This window comes from Suricata suricatta, chromosome 17, assembly GCF_006229205.1.
Source record: "Suricata suricatta isolate VVHF042 chromosome 17, meerkat_22Aug2017_6uvM2_HiC, whole genome shotgun sequence".
Lineage (NCBI taxonomy): Eukaryota > Metazoa > Chordata > Mammalia > Carnivora > Herpestidae > Suricata > Suricata suricatta.
This window is the reverse complement of record NC_043716.1, coordinates 17,148,121-17,165,053: the sequence shown is the minus strand read 5'-3', so window position 1 is coordinate 17,165,053 and position 16,933 is coordinate 17,148,121. Positions and strand designations below refer to the sequence as shown.

At 50.4% G+C, this 16,933-nt stretch overlaps 2 protein-coding genes across 6 annotated transcripts; one reads left to right on the top strand and one right to left on the bottom strand.

Annotated features, from left to right (window-relative positions):
- The first annotated feature begins 1,556 nt into the window (after window positions 1-1,556).
- Window positions 1,557-10,011, top strand: TMEM97 (transmembrane protein 97). The gene is made up of 3 exons (XM_029927814.1): window positions 1,557-1,783; window positions 7,105-7,249; window positions 8,289-10,011. The coding sequence occupies exons 1-3, from the start codon at window positions 1,658-1,660 to the stop codon at window positions 8,546-8,548; spliced, it is 531 nt and encodes a 176-aa protein (XP_029783674.1). The 5' UTR covers window positions 1,557-1,657; the 3' UTR covers window positions 8,549-10,011.
- Window positions 8,973-16,878, bottom strand: IFT20 (intraflagellar transport 20). 5 transcript variants are annotated; one of them, XM_029927815.1, is made up of 6 exons: window positions 16,698-16,878; window positions 12,886-13,127; window positions 12,571-12,699; window positions 11,171-11,256; window positions 10,506-10,609; window positions 8,973-10,059 (listed from the first exon to the last, which is right to left on the bottom strand). In XM_029927815.1, exons 3-6 carry the CDS (start codon window positions 12,695-12,697, stop codon window positions 9,978-9,980), a joined length of 399 nt encoding a protein of 132 aa, XP_029783675.1. In that variant the 5' UTR covers window positions 12,698-12,699; window positions 12,886-13,127; window positions 16,698-16,878; the 3' UTR covers window positions 8,973-9,977. The 5 variants fall into 5 exon arrangements, with proteins under 5 accessions (XP_029783675.1, XP_029783677.1, XP_029783680.1 ...); XM_029927817.1 differs by having other exon boundaries at window positions 12,886-13,106; XM_029927820.1 differs by having other exon boundaries at window positions 12,886-12,934; window positions 16,698-16,838.
- Between the last annotated feature and the right edge of the window lie 55 nt (window positions 16,879-16,933).

The window sequence follows — 16,933 nt, the reverse complement described above, 5'->3', positions numbered from 1 at the left end:
CCCAACCGGCCATCCTGGGGCAGAGCTCCTCTGAATTAACCCTTTCATTCTCTCCAGCTCCTGGGGCGCCTTGAGCCACATTCCCAGCCTTCCTTCCTCCTGCAAGGACAATATTCCCCCCCCAACCCAGAAACTTCAAACAGCATCTAAACAAGAAAAAAGTGTCCTAGTGTCTCTCATCTGAGAAACAAAAAGGCCATCTCTGGAGTACATCTCCCTCAAGCCACTGTCCCCTCTCTCTCCTCTCCTTCCTATCCAATGATCTATACTCCGGGTCCTGCTGTCATCTGGTCTCCGACTCCACCAGCCCATACGTTCAGTCGTTGGTCGTAGGGACGCTGTAGGGGCCATTTGGTGCTGCTCTGACCCAGCTGCCCCTTCTCCCCACCATGTTTGTGACATCACACGCCTGTTGTGCACCTGTATCCCATTCCCCTCTTCACCCACCCCAGAGAATGGAGCGCCCTTAAGACCCTTAAAAGAGGCCCTTTGCTTTCAACACCAACTGCCATCAAAGGCTAATGTCACACTAATCTGCATCTCCAGACAGGTTCCTCCAACTGTCCGCTCGACTTCTCCACTCATACAGCAGAGATTGCCCAGGGTCAACACAGAACCTTCTCTTCGACTCACTTCTGTGTCCCACTCCTCAGAGAATGGCTGGGCCTAGCAGACAGCTAAAGATCAATATTTGCAGAACCGGGGGTGGGGGGAGGGGCCTGGGTGACTTAGTTAATGGCGGACTTTGGCTCGGGTCACAATCTCACAATCTCAGGGTTGGTGAGCTGGGGGAGTTGGAGCCCCGCATCAGGCTCTGCGCTGACAGTGTGGATCCTGCTTTGGATTCTCTCTGCCCCACTTGTGCGCGCGCGCGCGCTCTCAAAATAAATAAATGAATTAAAAAATATATCTTTGCAGAATGAATAAATCCTTCCCCATTCATCACAGCCAATCTCTGTCCCAGCCCAAACCGGTCCATCCTCTTTCTATATCCCTGTGCTTCTTGGGTAGTTGAAGCTGGCTCTCTCCTAGGCAACCTTCGGAAGGCTTCCAAGCCCCTCAGGTTCGGCGGGGCTGGGACCTTTCGGGTGGTCCCACGACCCGTGAATGCCGCACCCCTGCACGTATCACAACGCGCTGTGCGGCCGGCCCCGGTGTGCGGCAGCGCGGCTGCATTAGGAGCTGCACTTCCACCAGCGCCCGTGGCCCAGCACACGGGGGCCGCTCAGTAAGCCTCACACGTCTGCAGTGACTCAGTGGGGTGCTGAGCGAAAGGGACCACAGCCCGCCATTCAGTCGGTGGCAAGACCCGGCGGGCGTCAGTCCCGCACTCCCGCCTCTGTCTGCACACTGCAAGCCCGACGCGGCCAGAGAGAAGCCCCGCCCCTGCTCCACGCGGCGCCCCCAACGGCCAATGGAAATGGTCTGCGGGGCACCTCCTCCACACGCTATACTTGTACGAGCCAATGGGCGTGCCCTGCGGCAAGCACATCTCCCGCGGGGGCCTTGCAGCCAGCCAATGGGAGTGGTCGACGTAGCCCTTCCGGGGGCGGGGGGGCGGTTCAGGGCGCGGAGTTCTGGGACCCTGCGCGGGTCGGGACCACTTCCCACGTCGGCGTTCAAGGCCTGCGTGGCGTTGGTTCCTCACGGATCGATAATGGGGGCTCTGAGCATCCGGCGCGGCCTGGAGTGGCTACTGGGCTTCTACTTCCTCTCCCATGTCCCCATCACTCTGCTCTTGGACCTGCAGGCGGTGTTGCCGCGCGAACTCTACCCAGTGGAGGTGAGGGCGACTGTCGGTCTGGACCGCGGTGTCGCTGAGTTTGGGGCCCATCCGCGCGCTGCGGTCGCTCTCCGGCGTCCCCAAGACCTTCCCTCCCCCGCTCTCGCCCGAACGCCAGGGTTCTGCCCCCACCTCCCCATTCCCTCCTTCCCTTCCCGTGCCTCTCCTTACCCTTCATCTCGACGTCTTGCTTGGGGTTTCGTTGGCCCAGACCGTTGCCCCAAGCTGCTTGGGGCAGACACTTGGTCCTTTTAAAGACAGCTCTTCCCTGGGTATGTCTAAGGCTCTCACACCTCACTTCTGGTCACTTGTATTTGAGGGACGTAGCCTGGATGAACCGGTGTCCCAATCGCATGTTGGATTTGTGTGTTCTTTGGAAGAGCTTTAAAATAACGTCTAACTCCAAAGAAATAGTGCCGCAAGTAGCATTAGACCCTTAACAGGGCATTCGCGGATCGTGTTACGTCAGTCTTAGGCTCTGGCAACTTTAAAAGCTCCTAAGTAAATTAACCACACATCAGCCCTTTTAATTAGGTTCAGGGAAGACAGATCACCTGAATAGAAAGAGAGGCGAAAAGCCCCATTTCCTGGTTGTTGATGAGCATTCTTCCCCCAAACTTTGCTTTCATGCTTTTCATTTCTTCAGAGCCCCCGTTTTCTTTTCCCTGGTCTTTGCCTGTCTGGACCCTGTAGCCTTCTTCCGTGGAGCTCCTGTCCTCAAGTTTGTGTCTGTCCACCTTGTCTGCAGAACTGTGGGCAAGACTGACTTACCTAAGTCTTACCTAAAGATGTGATTTTGCCTGTTTCTCTTCAGGTGCTTTTTCTCTGCAGAGCAGAGTTCTAACCTAAGGTCCCTGAGCGCCTGATGGGGTGTGCAAAATTGTGTGTGCCTCGTGTTTTCGGGGAGGAGCGTCTGTAGTTCCCGTGGGCTTTTCCAGGAGTCTGACCCTGCCCAATGATGTACTCCCACTGCACAGTCCTCTTGTTTGCTTCTAGATCCCAAGCATAACTGGGAAGACCTCTGACCTACCTTTCCTTGGGAGAAGGACAGGGAGGGTGTGGAAGTCCAAGAGCATTGGACTGCAGTTTGGAGATGTGGTTCTTTCAAGAAATGCTTCAGCGGCTTGAGCAAGTCAGGGCTCTGCCGAGTAAAACGAGCTCGGACACACAGGGTGTATGCGTTTCCTGTTGCTGCTGTAACAAACTACCAGAAACATAATGGCCATAAACAGCATTTGTTCTCTTAAGGTTTGGGAGGTCAGAAGTTGAAAGTGAATCTCCCAGCCCTAGGGGGCTCTTGGAAGGACCCTAGGGGAGTGCCTGTTCCTTGCCTCTTCCAGTTCTGTGGTGGCCTTGGCTTGTGGCCATACCACTCCCATCTCAGCTTCTGTCACCATTTGGCTGCCTCATCTTCTAGAATTCAGTCTCCCTTCGCCCCAGTTTTACCCAGGCACTTGTGGTTACATCGAGAGCCAGCCAGGTAGTCCGCGTGACCTCCCCATCTCAGGACCAAGACCCTGAACTTCATCCCATCTGCAAAGTCTCTTTTGCCCTATTAGGTTTAGTTCAGAGCTTCCAGAGATCAGGTGCTTTGGGGACGGTTGTTAAGGTGGCACCCACTCTCTCAGCAGGGTGCCACAGCTCCGCGCCAGCCCAGCCATTAATTGCCTTGAAGGAGCCTCATCTGTGGTTTTCGGAGTCTGTGTGGCCACCAGGACTCAGGCAGGCTGCCTGGTTAGTCTTTGATGGGATGCATCCCTTTAATACGGGGCACCTGTGTTACTCCAGGTTTTCCAGACTCAACAGCTGCTGCATTCTTTATCTTTTCTGGATGTGCCATTCCCATGAGTCCTTGCTTACCACCCCCAAATACAGCTAAAATGTGTCCAGCATCATAAACACCCCATGTAAACTTACATATTTGACTTGGGAAAGTTTTCTCAGTTTTTATTAATGTCGACTTACTGTAAAAGGTCAAGGGCCACTGCAAGTAGGACTTGGCCAGAAATTGTGTATATGTGTGTCAGGTGTTAGCGACACAGAGACGTCCTATTTTGGAAGGGCTCTTGTCTCTCTGCACTCTTGTTGCCTTGGAGTAGAGACTGATGGTGTGGTTGCTTCCTTATGGGGAAGATCGTAATAAAAGCCTTGAGTTGTTCTCAGATTCTCTTTGAAAATAATGCCAAATCTTAACGTCTGTTGTGTCTGTCTTCCGTCAATAGGAGGGATTTCTCCTAGAACTAAAATGCTTGTAGAGGGGCACCTGGGTGGCTCAGTCAGTTAAGCTTCCGACTTCGGCTCAGGTCAGATCTCACGTGAGTTCATGGGTTCGAGCCCCGCGTCAGGCTCTGTGCTGACAGCTAGCTCAGAGCCTGGAGCCTGCTTCCGGTTCTGTGTCTCCTTCTCTCTCTGCCCCTCCCCCTCTCATGCTCTGTCTCTCTCTGTATCAAAAATAAATAAAACATTAAAAAATAATAAAAATAAAATAAAATAAAACGCTTGTGGAGACCACATAAAGGTTGGGCTCATCTTCCTTGGTTTGAACCAATCAACGCTTAGGAAAACTCTTACTATGAAACAATAAGAATTTCATTTGGATTGGAACATGGAGAGCGCAGGCAAAGCATTGCTTAGTATCATCTACAGCTGGGTGTCATTGGTTGTGTTAAAATAAGGAAGACCAAAGTGAGCGTGTGGGTGTGAAGTCGGCCTGTGCTCTCATTCTGAGGTAGAGAAGTACAGGACCGGTCGGTGGCACTTCTGGCTTAGAAATCCTTGTGCAGGGGTGCGTGGGTGACTCAGTTAAGCAACCGGCTCTTGCTTTCAGCTCAGGTCACGATCTCATGGTTCATGATTTCAAGCCCTTCGAGAGAGAAACGCTGCTTAGGATTCATATTCTCATTCTCTCTCTCCCCGTCCCCTTCTCCCCCTTCCCACTCACGAGCCCACGTGCTCTCTTTCAAATAAACTTCATCAAAGATATAAACCTTAAAACATGGATTGTGGCCTTAAAAAATGTAAAATCATATAACTTAAAAAAAAAAAAAGAAAGAAACCCCTTTGCATAGGCCGGATAACAATGGTAAGTTGAGACCAATGTGAGTCGGGTGTCAACATTTTGGGGGGACTTAACCTAATAAGAGTAGTTCTTAAGGACCAGTTGCATGCTGAGACCTTAATAGGATCAAACTTGAATTTCTCCGCAGGTGTGTTAATTACGTTCCGTTAAGTACTTGTCACATTTACTGTGTGCTGCCCTTGTTCTAAGAACCACGTACATCAACTCAGTTTATCTTCCCATTCGTGAAGTAAGTTCTATAATGGGCAAACAAGTTCGGTGAGACTTAAGTGCTTTGCCCAGAGCCAGCACTCAGGGCCAGACAATGTCCGTCACTCTGCCAGGGACCTGCCGTTTGTCTTCCACTTGCCCTTAGTCCAGGTGTGGCATCGTGTGGCTCATAGGGGACTGTGGGCAGGTGCTAGGATACTAATTGATTACTACACGAGCTGGCTGACTCGATGATCTTAAGGTTTTTAGGTTTTGGGGCTTTTTTTTAATGTTTATTTATTTTTGAGAGACACAGAGTATGAGTGGGAGAGGGGCAAAGAGAGAGAAAGAGACACAGAATCAAAAGTAGGCTCTAGGCTCTGGGCTCGAACTCAAGAATCATGAGATCATGACCTGAGCCGAAGTCGGATGCTTGTCCCACCGAGCCACCCAGGAGCCCCTCGATGCTTTTAATTTTTGATCTGAGAGACTGTATACAAATTGAATAGAAAATGAAATTCAAACCAAAGTGCCTTTTCAGTTCTACGGTAAATCCTTAAAGCAGGTCATTCCCTCCAATATTCTTTAAGGAAAAGCTAGAGAGCAAAACAAGATGTTAAAAAACATTTGGTCAAGGTCTTACGGATGAGGCGCAGTGACGTAACCTTCATGATTTAGTTCTCCCACTTGACCATCCTGAAAGATGCCTAGAAGGAAGCTTAAGGGAATTGCTGTGAATTTCAGTTTCAAATCAAGTACAAATTCCATATCACTCGGTCAATACATTGGTGATCTAGCCAGAGCCTTTTTGAAATTAAGACTGTGCTAATAGAATGTTTGTTTCTGGATATTTGCTTAGAGCTTCGTTTCTGCAGTGAGGCCGGTGTTTCACAATGCTGAGCCTTTATCTTTTGATTAAAAATTAACAGGAGAAATATTGCAATGGAAAAAAATGGCTTTTCCATTGCAAGCTAAATCCTTACATCAGAAGTTCCCTTTATTTGTCATACTATCTGGACAGATTTGGCTTTGGAGATGGGTGTGTCAGGACGACGCCATCTCCAGGATGGCAAGTATAACAGATGCTTTGGGCCCTTAAAGGCACAGAATGGGCAACCTCAGGCCTTCCTGCTCCCTTCCTCTGCTGGTAGCCATAGGTCTACAAATTTTTTTTAGAGAGAGAAAAGAGCACGAGAGCGTATGAGTCGGGGAGAGGGGCAGAGGGAGAGAGAGAATCTTAAGCAGGCTTCAGGCTCAGTCCCGCAACTCTGGGATCGTGACCTGAGTGGAAAATGAAGAGACAGTCACTCAGCTGACTGAGGACTGAGCCACCCAGGCGCCCCCGGACCTGCCTCTTTTGATTGAACAGTGTAATTAGGAGGGTGGGTCCCAAGCCAGCACTAGGACTGCTAACCCTCGAGCCTTGACATGGCCTGGGTGCTCTATAGTTTGTGGTTTGGGCAGTTTGTTCTACAAATAAATATCTTACGGATCTAACAGAGAACTCTGCAGAGCTACAGTAGTTAAGGAGGAGGAGGAACTTGAGATGTAGGGATTCAGTTGTCTGAAATTGCATCTTTATAGCAGGTAAACTTCTCTCCCTTCCATTTCACCCCCCCCCCCTCAAAAAAGACAAACGCAATTCATTTCTGTGTTTGAGGCAGTTGGGCCCTGGGAGCTTGGTGTACAGCTGCTGTTCAAGGTCAAGTGTTAGGATGGTTTTCATGGCTGTCCCTGATTTATGAAGAACGATACTCTTGGCAGCCTCGCTGCTCTCGTGTGTTAATTTCACAAAGCGCCTACTAAGCTCCTAGGTACTGTTGCTCCCCACGGCAGCTGACAGACAGGGCTAGTGTGGCCAGGGAGTCGCAAGTAGGGTAGCTGAGGGCTGGAAGAGCTGAGGAAAGCTTGGAGGAGGTGACATTCCAGGGAGTCCTTAGGAAGGGGCCATCTAGGCTGCCGTGGGGCTGGGTCGTGAGGGACTCTCCCAGGGGGCCAGAGCTGCCAGGTGATGGAGTCATCGTGCTCTCTCTCTTGTTCACTCTCTCCTCAGCTGAGAAACCTGCTGAAGTGGTATACCAAGGAGTTCAAGGACCCTCTGCTCCAAGAAGCCCCGGTGTGGTTTAAGTCCTTCCTGTTTTGCGAGCTTGTGTTTCAGCTGCCTTTCTTTCCCATAGCAGCCTATGCCTTCTTCAAAGGTTGGTGGTGGGGCAGGGGGGTTGGGTGGGAATCCCATTTTTGCTATGGTATCCGATCCCGGAAGTCTTTTGGGAGAGTGTCTCTGAGGAGAGTGGTCCTTGTAGTTCGTGTGAGGGTCGTCTTGCGGGGCGGGAATGGCCAAGAGAGAGCTTGTAAGGGGACATTCGTGTGGCTCAGGCAGAGGCCTGTGGTTAACGGAGCCCACTGACTGCCTCAGTCACCTGGAAATCTCTCCTACACCTGAGGCTGCTTCAAGATTGAACTTGTTCTGGGGGCGCCTGGGTGGCTCAGTCGGTTAAGCGTCCGACTTCGGCTCAGGTCATGATCTCGTGGTTCAGGAGTTCAAGCCCTATGTCGGGCTCTGTGCTGACAGCTCAGAGCCTGGAGCTGCCTCGGATTCTGTGTCTCCCTCTCTGTACCCCTCCCCCACTCACACTCTGTCTCTCTCTCTCAAAAATAAACAAACATAAAAATATCTTTTAAAAGAAAGATTGAATTTTTTCCTTTTTATTGTCTTTTTAAATTTTTTTTTTTTTTTTTTTTTTTACCCCTGCAGAATTTCTTTTATCACTGGCTTTTACTTTGCTGATTTAGGTAGCACCAAGCTAACCCCTGAAGGGCATACCTTCTCATTTACTCTTAGTGTTCCCGTGAGCCTAATGCTTTTATAAAGACAGTGGCCGTACTCCGGTACATGGTAACTGAGCTTGGATAACCAGTTTCCCACTGGAGCCTCCAGATCCATCTCTCGAACCCCGAGATCATGACCAGAGCCAAAGTCGGACACTTCACCGACTGAGCCTCCCAGGCGCCCCAAGAGTTTTTCTGAATTAAATTCCAACGCCCCCACCCTCGGTCCTTGGCAGTCGGTGAGCTAGAGCCCCAGCTCTGTGCCTTAGGCGACAGTAGAAGACATCCAGTTTCGCATTTGTTTGCACTGGGAAAGGAGGTGGATTCCATGGAAAGGGAGCAAGCGTGGTGGGCCCTGGAATCGCGAGCAGACCTGCCGCTCACCTCCTTCTCTTCCCCCGACCCCAGGAGGCTGCCGGTGGATCCGCACCCCTGCAATCACCTACTCCGTCCACACCATGACGACGTTAGTGCCAATTCTCGCCACGTTGCTATTCGAGGATTTCTCCAAAGCCAGTGGTTTCAAAGGACAAGGACCTGAGACTCTGCACGAACGACTAGCCCTCCTATCTGTCTATGCCCCCTACTTTCTCATCCCTCTCCTGCTTCTGCTTTTCATGCTGCGGAGCCCCTACTACAAGTATGAGGAGAAAAGAAAGAAAAAATGAGAGAAGTAACTGCCAGCCTGGCAGGAGCTGCCTGTGGGGCAGTTTCCTGGTAGACCCAGGATGCAGGAAACTGCTCAGACCCCATGTTTTTCAGTAGCATTTGAAACACACCAGCAACACCCCGGACCAAGACGCTGGCAGGAGCCACATCAAACCCTCCCCTTTTGAGAACTCTGCCACTCTCAGTCCCATCATCTGAGGATGGGGGGGGGGGGTCCTAGGGAAATGGTGCCCAACACCTCACCCTGTGCCCAGGGTCCATCACGAGCCAGACCAGACACTGGAGAGACTTCCGAGACACGTGGCCTGCGTGGCACGTCACTGAGTCACTTGACCCACAATGGACAGGTGACTAAACCCTTGATTCAGGACTCTCCACAGCCTGTCATTAGCAACATGAAGAGCGGGAGGTTTCAGGCCATTGTAAAGTTCGAAATGATGCCTCTTTAATATTCATTAAAAACAATATCCTGGTTTTTTTGCCTCCACTTCTGGTGTGGGGAACGGGTTCTGTGAAGGTTTAAACTTGGCTTTGCTCCTTGGGTAGCTCTGGCCTGACTTTCAGAAATGGGTTGAACTAGAAGGCGTTTTGTTTCCGTCTTAAACAGGTCATCCCAGAAAAGATATTTTGTCAAGTCTCCCTAAAAACCGGGTTTTTACAGACCACCTGACGGTGGCCCGCTCTGAGGTCTGAGTCTCACATCCGATCTGGAAGTCTGCTTCCTGCAGGATGACTTCGCCCGCCCTCAGTTTCGTCATTCCCGGCCGGTCCTCCACGGGGACGGGCAGCTGGGTGTGACGTGTCCGTGTGTCAGTACGGGATCTCTTCACTGGTGTTTCTTAGCTTTCTCTAAATTCGTACTCGAGGCCAACTCAACAAAAGACTGGATGCATGGAACATGGCAACTGGTCCTTCCTCTTTTCATCTGTTTTGTTCACGAGCCATATTGGTCTGATTGATGGGAGGATCCTCTGACGCCTGTGTCTGGTCCGAATAAAGGCAGCTGCTGCCCCCTGCCTGGTCTGTTTCGTGGCCTGGGGGCTAGAGTGTCCCGGGTTCCCTGACAAGGTGTTCGATGTACACTTCAAAGGCAACAGGAAAAGAGGCAGATGAGGCCATTTGAAAACAATAATTTATTGCTTCCTTTGAAAGTTTTGTGAATTAAAAAAAAAAAAAAGGATCAGAATGTACAGACTGCTCAGTTCAGGCTAAGAATGCCTGGGCCACCATGGCCCCCCGGCAGGTCACCGACATCTGTAGCGAGCCCCGCCCCCACCCAGACTTGCTTGCTGCCCTCAGAGATGCTGTGTTTTTCCACACCATCTCCCAGGGCACACTTGGGTCACTGGTCAAGTCACTGGAATGGTACAGAGAGGGGCTTTATGGGGTTTTGATTTTGCCCGCCTGCTATAAAATGAAACTTTCAGTTCATTTCTGAAAAATAAATTGGTCAATAAATTCATTTTGTTCTGCTTCTACTTTACACAAAGCTTCATATTCAACCCGATACCTGAAAAACAAAATTGTGAGAAGCCCTAAAAATGGTGAAATAAACTATGGGTTTAACTCTTCTAGAGAAAAACATAAGTGATTTAAACAATCTCAAGAAATGGTGTGAGTTCAAAATGAAGAAGTTAGGGTAAGAGAGAGGAAGAGGCAAAGCCCAACCCCGGGCCCCCCGTGAGAAGCCTCCAGGGCTCCCCTTTAGGAGAACTAGCCGGCTTTGTGGACAGTAGCTCCCTGAGCTTTCATGCTCTCAAACTACCAGAGGTGGTTTTGTATTAAGATGTTTTCTTTTTCCTTCTCATTAAACATGATTTTTTTTTTTTATTCAGAGAACAAGGGAGACGCTAGTCCCGAGAGAACAATGATGAATAAGGACAAGAGGTGGCCATTCAAGAAGGAAAAAGAATTGCAGCTGAGTATAGAGTTTTGCTTTACATCATAATGTCTTACCTTTCAAGCTGCATTTTCTTTTCTGCGATTAGTGCTTGCAATTGCTGCTGCTGGGCCTCTCTCTGCTTTGCTATAGATTTGAGCAAGTTCCGAGCACCAATGGCCTAGAGAAACAGTGTTGCCAGAGAAGGTCAAGGTTTCATTCAAAGCATCTTCAGCTAACTCCTCAGCCCCCGAAGGGCCGCCTGGGGGCTATCTCGGTGCCCGGCCGGGGAAAGACCGTGGAGCCCCAGAGCCTCAGGAGTGAGAAAGGGGAATTAGCCGCACGGTCCCCCAATACCTGATAGGGCCTGCACTACAGCTCAGGGCAGGTCTACGAGTATCCCGGCTTCTGGCACACGGGGCTCAGTGGCCCATTTGGGGCACCATTTAGTCCTGTGTCCTTTGCCAGGTCCCAACCCCGCACCCTGTCTGCCTTCTTCACTTAAAAAAGCATAAAACCACCCATCTTGGTGAGGTGAAAACGAAAGGAAATAATGACAACGTGTACGAGCATAAAAGCTCAACAGGAGGTTAACTGGACTGGGAACTATCACTTAAAATCCTGTTTAAGTGAAATAAAAGAATCCCACACTCCCCTCCCCAAGGAAAAGTCAAGCGGGCAGGGGGAGAGGCCGGTGAACCGCGCATCCCAGGCCAAGACTGAGAAGGCAGACTCCTCTTACCTTCATCTTCTCATTTTCCGCTTCTTTTGCAAGTTGGTCAACGAGCTCAATTAAACCACCAACTATTTTCTGAAACTGGCCAATTTCTTTTACGGAAAGAACAGAAAATAAAATGTTTTATTTTCTCTGCATTATCATTCACTTAGTGTTCCCTTGTGGCAAGAGAGCAGGCCTAGCGGCCCGTTCTAACCTGTGTCCAGTTTGAGCGTGCTGGCCCAAAGTCTTCCGCCCTTGGTCTAACCCAGAGAAGGGTGGCTGGGAGCTTGGAGCTGGACCGGGACACACCTGGACCTTGAGTCCCAACTGAGCCAGCCAGTGACTGTTAGTTAACCTCTGTCTGTGAGGCTCCTGATGGGCACATCCTCCACACAGACTGTCCTGCCTCCCTCAGAATGACGGGAAGCGCAAAGGGCGTGTCCAGGGAAGGACTGACTCAGAACATGAACACAGCTTCTTGACTGGCCACAGATACGGGCCTAGATTTCAGTTCCTGGTGGTGGTGGGGACAGGGGTTTGACCACTGTGACCAGAGCTAATAAAGAGCTCAAAGCATTTAAGCGCCTAATCTCCCATTCATTTTTTCAATGTCCTTGGGTGTGGTAGGATCTTGTTCTACAGAGTGAACTAGGACCCAGGGAGGAAGGATGACATGCAGTAAGAAGACTGGTGAAGGAGGGGCGCCTAGGTGGCTCAGTCGGTTAAGCTCCGACTCTGGCTCAGGTCATGATCTCAGAGTTTGTGGGTTTGAGTCCCGCGTTGGGCTCTGTGCTGACAGCTAGCTCGGAGCCTAGAGCCTGTCTTCAGATTCTGTGACTCCTTCTCTCTCTGACCCTCCCCTGTTCACACTGGCTCTCTTAAAAATAAATAAAAAAAAAAAAAAAAAAAAAAAAAAAAGACCGGCGAAGGAGCCCAAGCTACCTTTCACCTGTCAGGCTCTCTACAGACTACGGAGCGCCCTGAAGGCCCAGAAATCCCCACTTTAACTACCTGTGCTCTGTACTCCCTGCCCTTGGGCTTGCTTGGCTGCTGGGACACAAGGTGTCCTGGGGATCTAGCTAAAAAATGACTTCGCTGAGTCTGCTGAGCTACTTCTAAAGACTCCAATTAGTCAATTTTCCCTCCAAGTGATGGTAACCCTGTGACTGAGAAAATGATTTCATCCAAGAAATCAAATCACGAGTACGTGACTCTCTCCCACCCCCAAGTCCAAGAGCAAAAGGATCAAAGATGGGATAGCCTCTCTACATTTCACCATTTGTTTTGATTGGTGCTCTGTGTGGGACCACGTGAGCGGACGAGGTGGTTAGCACATGGGAGTTGATAAGAGCTGCAGCTGGGGTGGGGCACAGTTGGAACAGCTCAAAGCCGAGTGGCCACAGGTCTCCCCAGACGACACTCACTGTCCACAAAGTCCTTGCACTCTTCCTTGAGCTCCGTGGTCTGCTGGGTAACCTCAGGGTCCAGTACCCGCAGCTTGTTCAGCTCATCAAAGTGCAGCCCTGCTTCCCCCAGGATGTCCTTGGCCATAGCTGTGGAGAAAGCAGCCTGAATCCCCGTCACTTCCCAGCCCCCCAGGGAAATGCCTGCTCCCAGCCCAGCCCCACTCCTGCCCCGTCCCACCCCCCACACCCCCCAGACACCAAGAGCAAAAACCCAGACGTTCCTCCTCCTCCGAAGGCGCCCCTTCCCTCTGCCTCCGCCTCTCCGAGCCTCACCTGTTTCCCTTCCAGCTTCCCTAGAGAAGAGAAGTTCTGCTCGGAAGGGCTGAGAGTGGCAGCCGGGAGGAAGTGTGTCATAGGAGCAAAGGTCAGGAAAGAATAAAGTCCAGCCGCTTGTCACAGGCACCGTTCATTCAACACACATTTCTTGAGGGCCTACTACAGGCCACACGGCTAGATGCTGGGGGTACAGAGATGAGTGGAGCATGGTGCCCGCCCTGGAAGAGCACATAGTTCAGCTGGAGGAAGACAGACACGTAAAGTGCAAAGTAGACCGTGTGAAGCGCTTTTACAGAAATATCACTCAAGTGCCGGAGAACAGAGCAGTTAGCTTGGGGTGAGGGAGTAACAGGGGAACTGAGTGTGAGAAGTCAAAAGCATACTTATCCCCAATTGTGTACCCAAAAGGACATGAGAAAGCTTTTCAAATACATTACTGGAATCACACCAAAAGCAAAAGAGGAAATCCGCGTGAGTTAAAGATTAGAGTTAAAAAGTAAGCCCGGAAGAAGACCGTCACCCACGATGTACACCACAGGCGACCGTACGCTTGCCTGAACTAGGACCATAGTTGGTTCAGTCGCTTTCTAGCAGAAAACACAAAAAGGAATGACGTATCAGCAAGAACATACTAAGTAAGGAGGCTGCGGAAAGGTGTTCCAATCACAGAAAACAGCAGAGATGGGAGCCTGAAGTCACAGAAAGGCCTAGAGTATGAAAGGACCGAGGATGTAGCTGAAAAGGTCGGCTGGCGCCAGATCTGGAAGGCCTGTGTGCCAGGCTGCGGAATTTGGGGCTCCATCTGTAGGCGGGAGAACCACCAGGGGTATCTTTCCCCACCCAGGCCACCTCACGCTCCTGGGCCAAAGGATGCCTCAATTCTGGGAAATGATTGAGCTCCGAGTTGGGCTCTGCGCTGAAAGTGCGGAGACTGCTTGGGATTCTCTCTCCACCCCACCCCCTCACAATAAATAATAAACATTTTTTTAAACCCAGCTAAATAAAATAAACAAAAGGACATGCCCTGTCTACAAAGGGAAGGAAGACTACTTAGGCCTAGCCATTGGCTGCCATACCAATTCCCAAACCCCAGGTGTTCCGAAGGCTACCACCACCTGGCCCTGTGCCAGCCCTTTCCTCTGCTCCCACCTCCCCCAGCTGCTTCCCTCCCGGCTTCCTTAGAGAAGTTCTGTTCCAAATGTGGTGACTGTGGGAGTAACTTTCCAGAGCAGGCATACCATAGGACGAGCATTGGTTAAAAAAAAGAATTAAAAGGGGGCACCTGGGTGGCTCAGTGGGTTAAGCGTACATCTTCAGCTCAGGTCATGATCTCATGGTTTGTGAGTTCGAGCCCCACATTGGGCTCTGTGCTGACAGTTCAGACCCTGAAGCCTCCTTCAGATTCTGTCTCTCTCCTTCTCTCTGCCCTTCCCATGCTCAGGCTCTGTCTCTCTCTGTCTCTCAATAATAAATAAAAACGTTACAAATTTTTTAAAAAGAGAATTAAATCCTACAGTTACCAGGACTGATTTTCAAGACAGCCAAAATCCAGATTTATACATGAAATCTGATTTTTAAAGGAAAGCATTGAATTCAAAAATTTAAAGGAAGTACCACATCCAACACTGTGGGTCAACTAATGTGTGTCTATAGACTGTGTATGACTGTGGCCCAGAGCCTTTCGCCTGTCAGGAGAGAGACCAGCATCTTCCTTTTGAAACATTTTAATCATTCCAAGCTTCCTTTTAATCAAGCTTTTTATTTTTTTATATAGTTGTCTCTTCCAGTACTTCTTTTTATTTTTTATTTTAAAATTTTAATCCAGCTTTTTAAAAAAGATCTGTCGGGGCGCCTGGGTGGCTCAGTCGGTTAAGAGGCCGACTTCTGCTCAGGTCATGATCTCACAGTTCGTGGGTTTGAGTCCTGCATCGGGCTCTGTGCTGACAGCTCAGAGCCTGGAGCCTGCTTCTGATTCTGTGTCTCCCTCTCTCTCTGCCCCTCCCCTGTTCATACTCTGTGTGTGTGTCTCTCTCTCTCTCAAAAATAAAAATTAAAAAAATAATAGTAATAAAATAAAAAATAAAAAATATCTGTCTTCTCGGAGCGCCTGGGTGGCTCAGTCAGTGAAGTGTCTGACTTTGGCTCAGGTCATGATCTCATGGTTTATGGGTTTAGTCCTGTGTCGGATTCTGTTCTGACAGCTCAGAGCCTGGAACCTGTTTCAGATTCGTGTCTCCCTCTCTCTCTCTGTCCCCTGTTGTGATCTCTCTCTTTCCCTCTTAAAAATAAATAAATGTTAAAAAAAAAAAGATGTGTCCTCTCTTCCTGCTTGTTCTGTGACATTTACACATACAGTCTGAGCACTGAACACCTACGAGGTGATTAATCAGACTGACTGCTCTAGAAAGCTTCTTGAGGGAGCAAATGATCTGCTCCGACGGCTGCTCCCATTCCTGAAAGGAGGCATTTAGTCAGATACATCTTCTGAGTCCCTACTCTGGAGACACAGTAGTGAGAAGATGCTTTAGTTCCTGACCTCTGGACAGAGAATAAACAAATAATCACGAACTGTGACAGCAGTATGAAGAAAAGCACAGGGTGTCTGTCATATGAAGCTGCAGCAAGAGAACACAAATCGTATGGGGCCAACAAAATCTTCTGAAAACACAACACCTAAGCTAAGCCCTAAAGCCCATCCAAAAGTTGCCAAGTAGGGAAGAGGCATTCCAGGCAGCAGGAAAAGCACTGGGTGAAGATCTTGAGGATAAAAGAAAGTTGATGCATTCCAAGAACCGAAAGGCTAGTGTGGTGAAAACCCAGTGAACAAGGGAGTGTGGAGCAGGATAAGCCTAGACGGGGAGGCCAGAGCTGGTTCACGGAGGGCTCTGAAAGCCGTAGTCATGAGCTTGGATTTTCTCATAAGGGTAGCGGGCAGCCAGCAGATTCTCAGCAGAGTGGCACAGTCCTACCTGCCTTTCAGAATGATCACTGGGACCTGCGATGGAGAATGAACTGGAGGGAACAGAAGCGGGGGCTACAACTACCTTGTTCATCACTGTAACCCTCGCATCTAGCACGGTGCCTGCACATACCGAGTGTCTGCAACGCGGCAAATGTTTGTGGAATGAATGTGGAAACAGAAAAGGCTGTTGCAGTAACCAAGGCTTGGAGCTAAAGCAAAGCGTTCCACTTTGCGATGTTACGTAAGTCGCGTTAATAGTATTTAGTAAAGGACTGAATGAACGTTAAGGGTCTGGGGATGAGAGAAGGAAAGAGTCTGGCAAGATTCCCATGGATGCGGCTTGAGCGCCAACTGGATGTTGCGAAGGCAGGGTGGAATGAGATGGAAAGGACGGGAGGAGGAGAGTAGGGTGAAGGTTCACAGCCAACTATCAGATTCTCTCCCAACTCCCACCACACGTGCGTGTCTGAGCATCTGAGGAACACCGGGCACAGGAGCCGCACGGAGTTCCCAGAAGAGGACAGTGGCGACACTCTCCGCCCCCCGGCTCTCCCAGATCCACTCCCCGCCCTACAGGCGCGGTCGGCGGGGCGCGGGGAAGGAGCATGGGGCATACAGTTAGGAAGACCTGGGTGATGGAGCTGGCTGTCCACACTACGAAAACGTCTGAACCGCAGTTTCCTCCCAAGACGGTTGCGAGCATCATCAACGCGTTAAGCTCCAGGCCCAAGCTGGGTGTGACACCGCCTCGCAAAACATCGCGCCGAATCCCCACGTTTTCTTTCGGCCTGTCAGATTCATTCGCCCCGCGTCCGCCCGCGTCACCCGACCCGCAGTCACTGCCTACCTGCCAACCTCGTAGCGGCGGCGCGCTGCGGCCCGGGCTGATTCCGATAGGCAGCTTCTCTCCCCTGTTAGCGGCAGCCTGTGCCTCGCCCGCCGGCCTCAGCCGCTGCCACGGATACAAGTCCTGTTTACCCACACGTTCTTACCTGCAAGCGGAAGCACTTACCCCTCCCAGCCCGCAGAGCCTGCTGGGAAACAGAGGCCCGAGAGGAGAGTCGCCTGCCTACAAGATCCAGA

Excerpts from the sequence above, each read along its gene's own strand:
- TMEM97 (XM_029927814.1), top strand. The coding sequence starts at position 1,658 with ATGGGGGCTCTGAGCATCCGGCGCGGCCTGGAGTGGCTACTGGGCTTC. Across the intron at positions 1,784-7,104 it reads GCGAACTCTACCCAGTGGAG|CTGAGAAACCTGCTGAAGTG; the intron begins GTGAGGGCGACT and ends CTCTCTCCTCAG. Across the intron at positions 7,250-8,288 it reads AGCCTATGCCTTCTTCAAAG|GAGGCTGCCGGTGGATCCGC; the intron begins GTTGGTGGTGGG and ends CCCCGACCCCAG.
- IFT20 (XM_029927815.1), bottom strand. The coding sequence starts at position 12,697 with ATGGCCAAGGACATCCTGGGGGAAGCAGGGCTGCACTTTGATGAGCTG. Across the intron at positions 10,610-11,170 it reads CGGAAAATGAGAAGATGAAG|GCCATTGGTGCTCGGAACTT; the intron begins GTAAGAGGAGTC and ends CTGTTTCTCTAG. Across the intron at positions 10,060-10,505 it reads AAGAAAATGCAGCTTGAAAG|GTATCGGGTTGAATATGAAG; the intron begins GTAAGACATTAT and ends TTTGTTTTTCAG.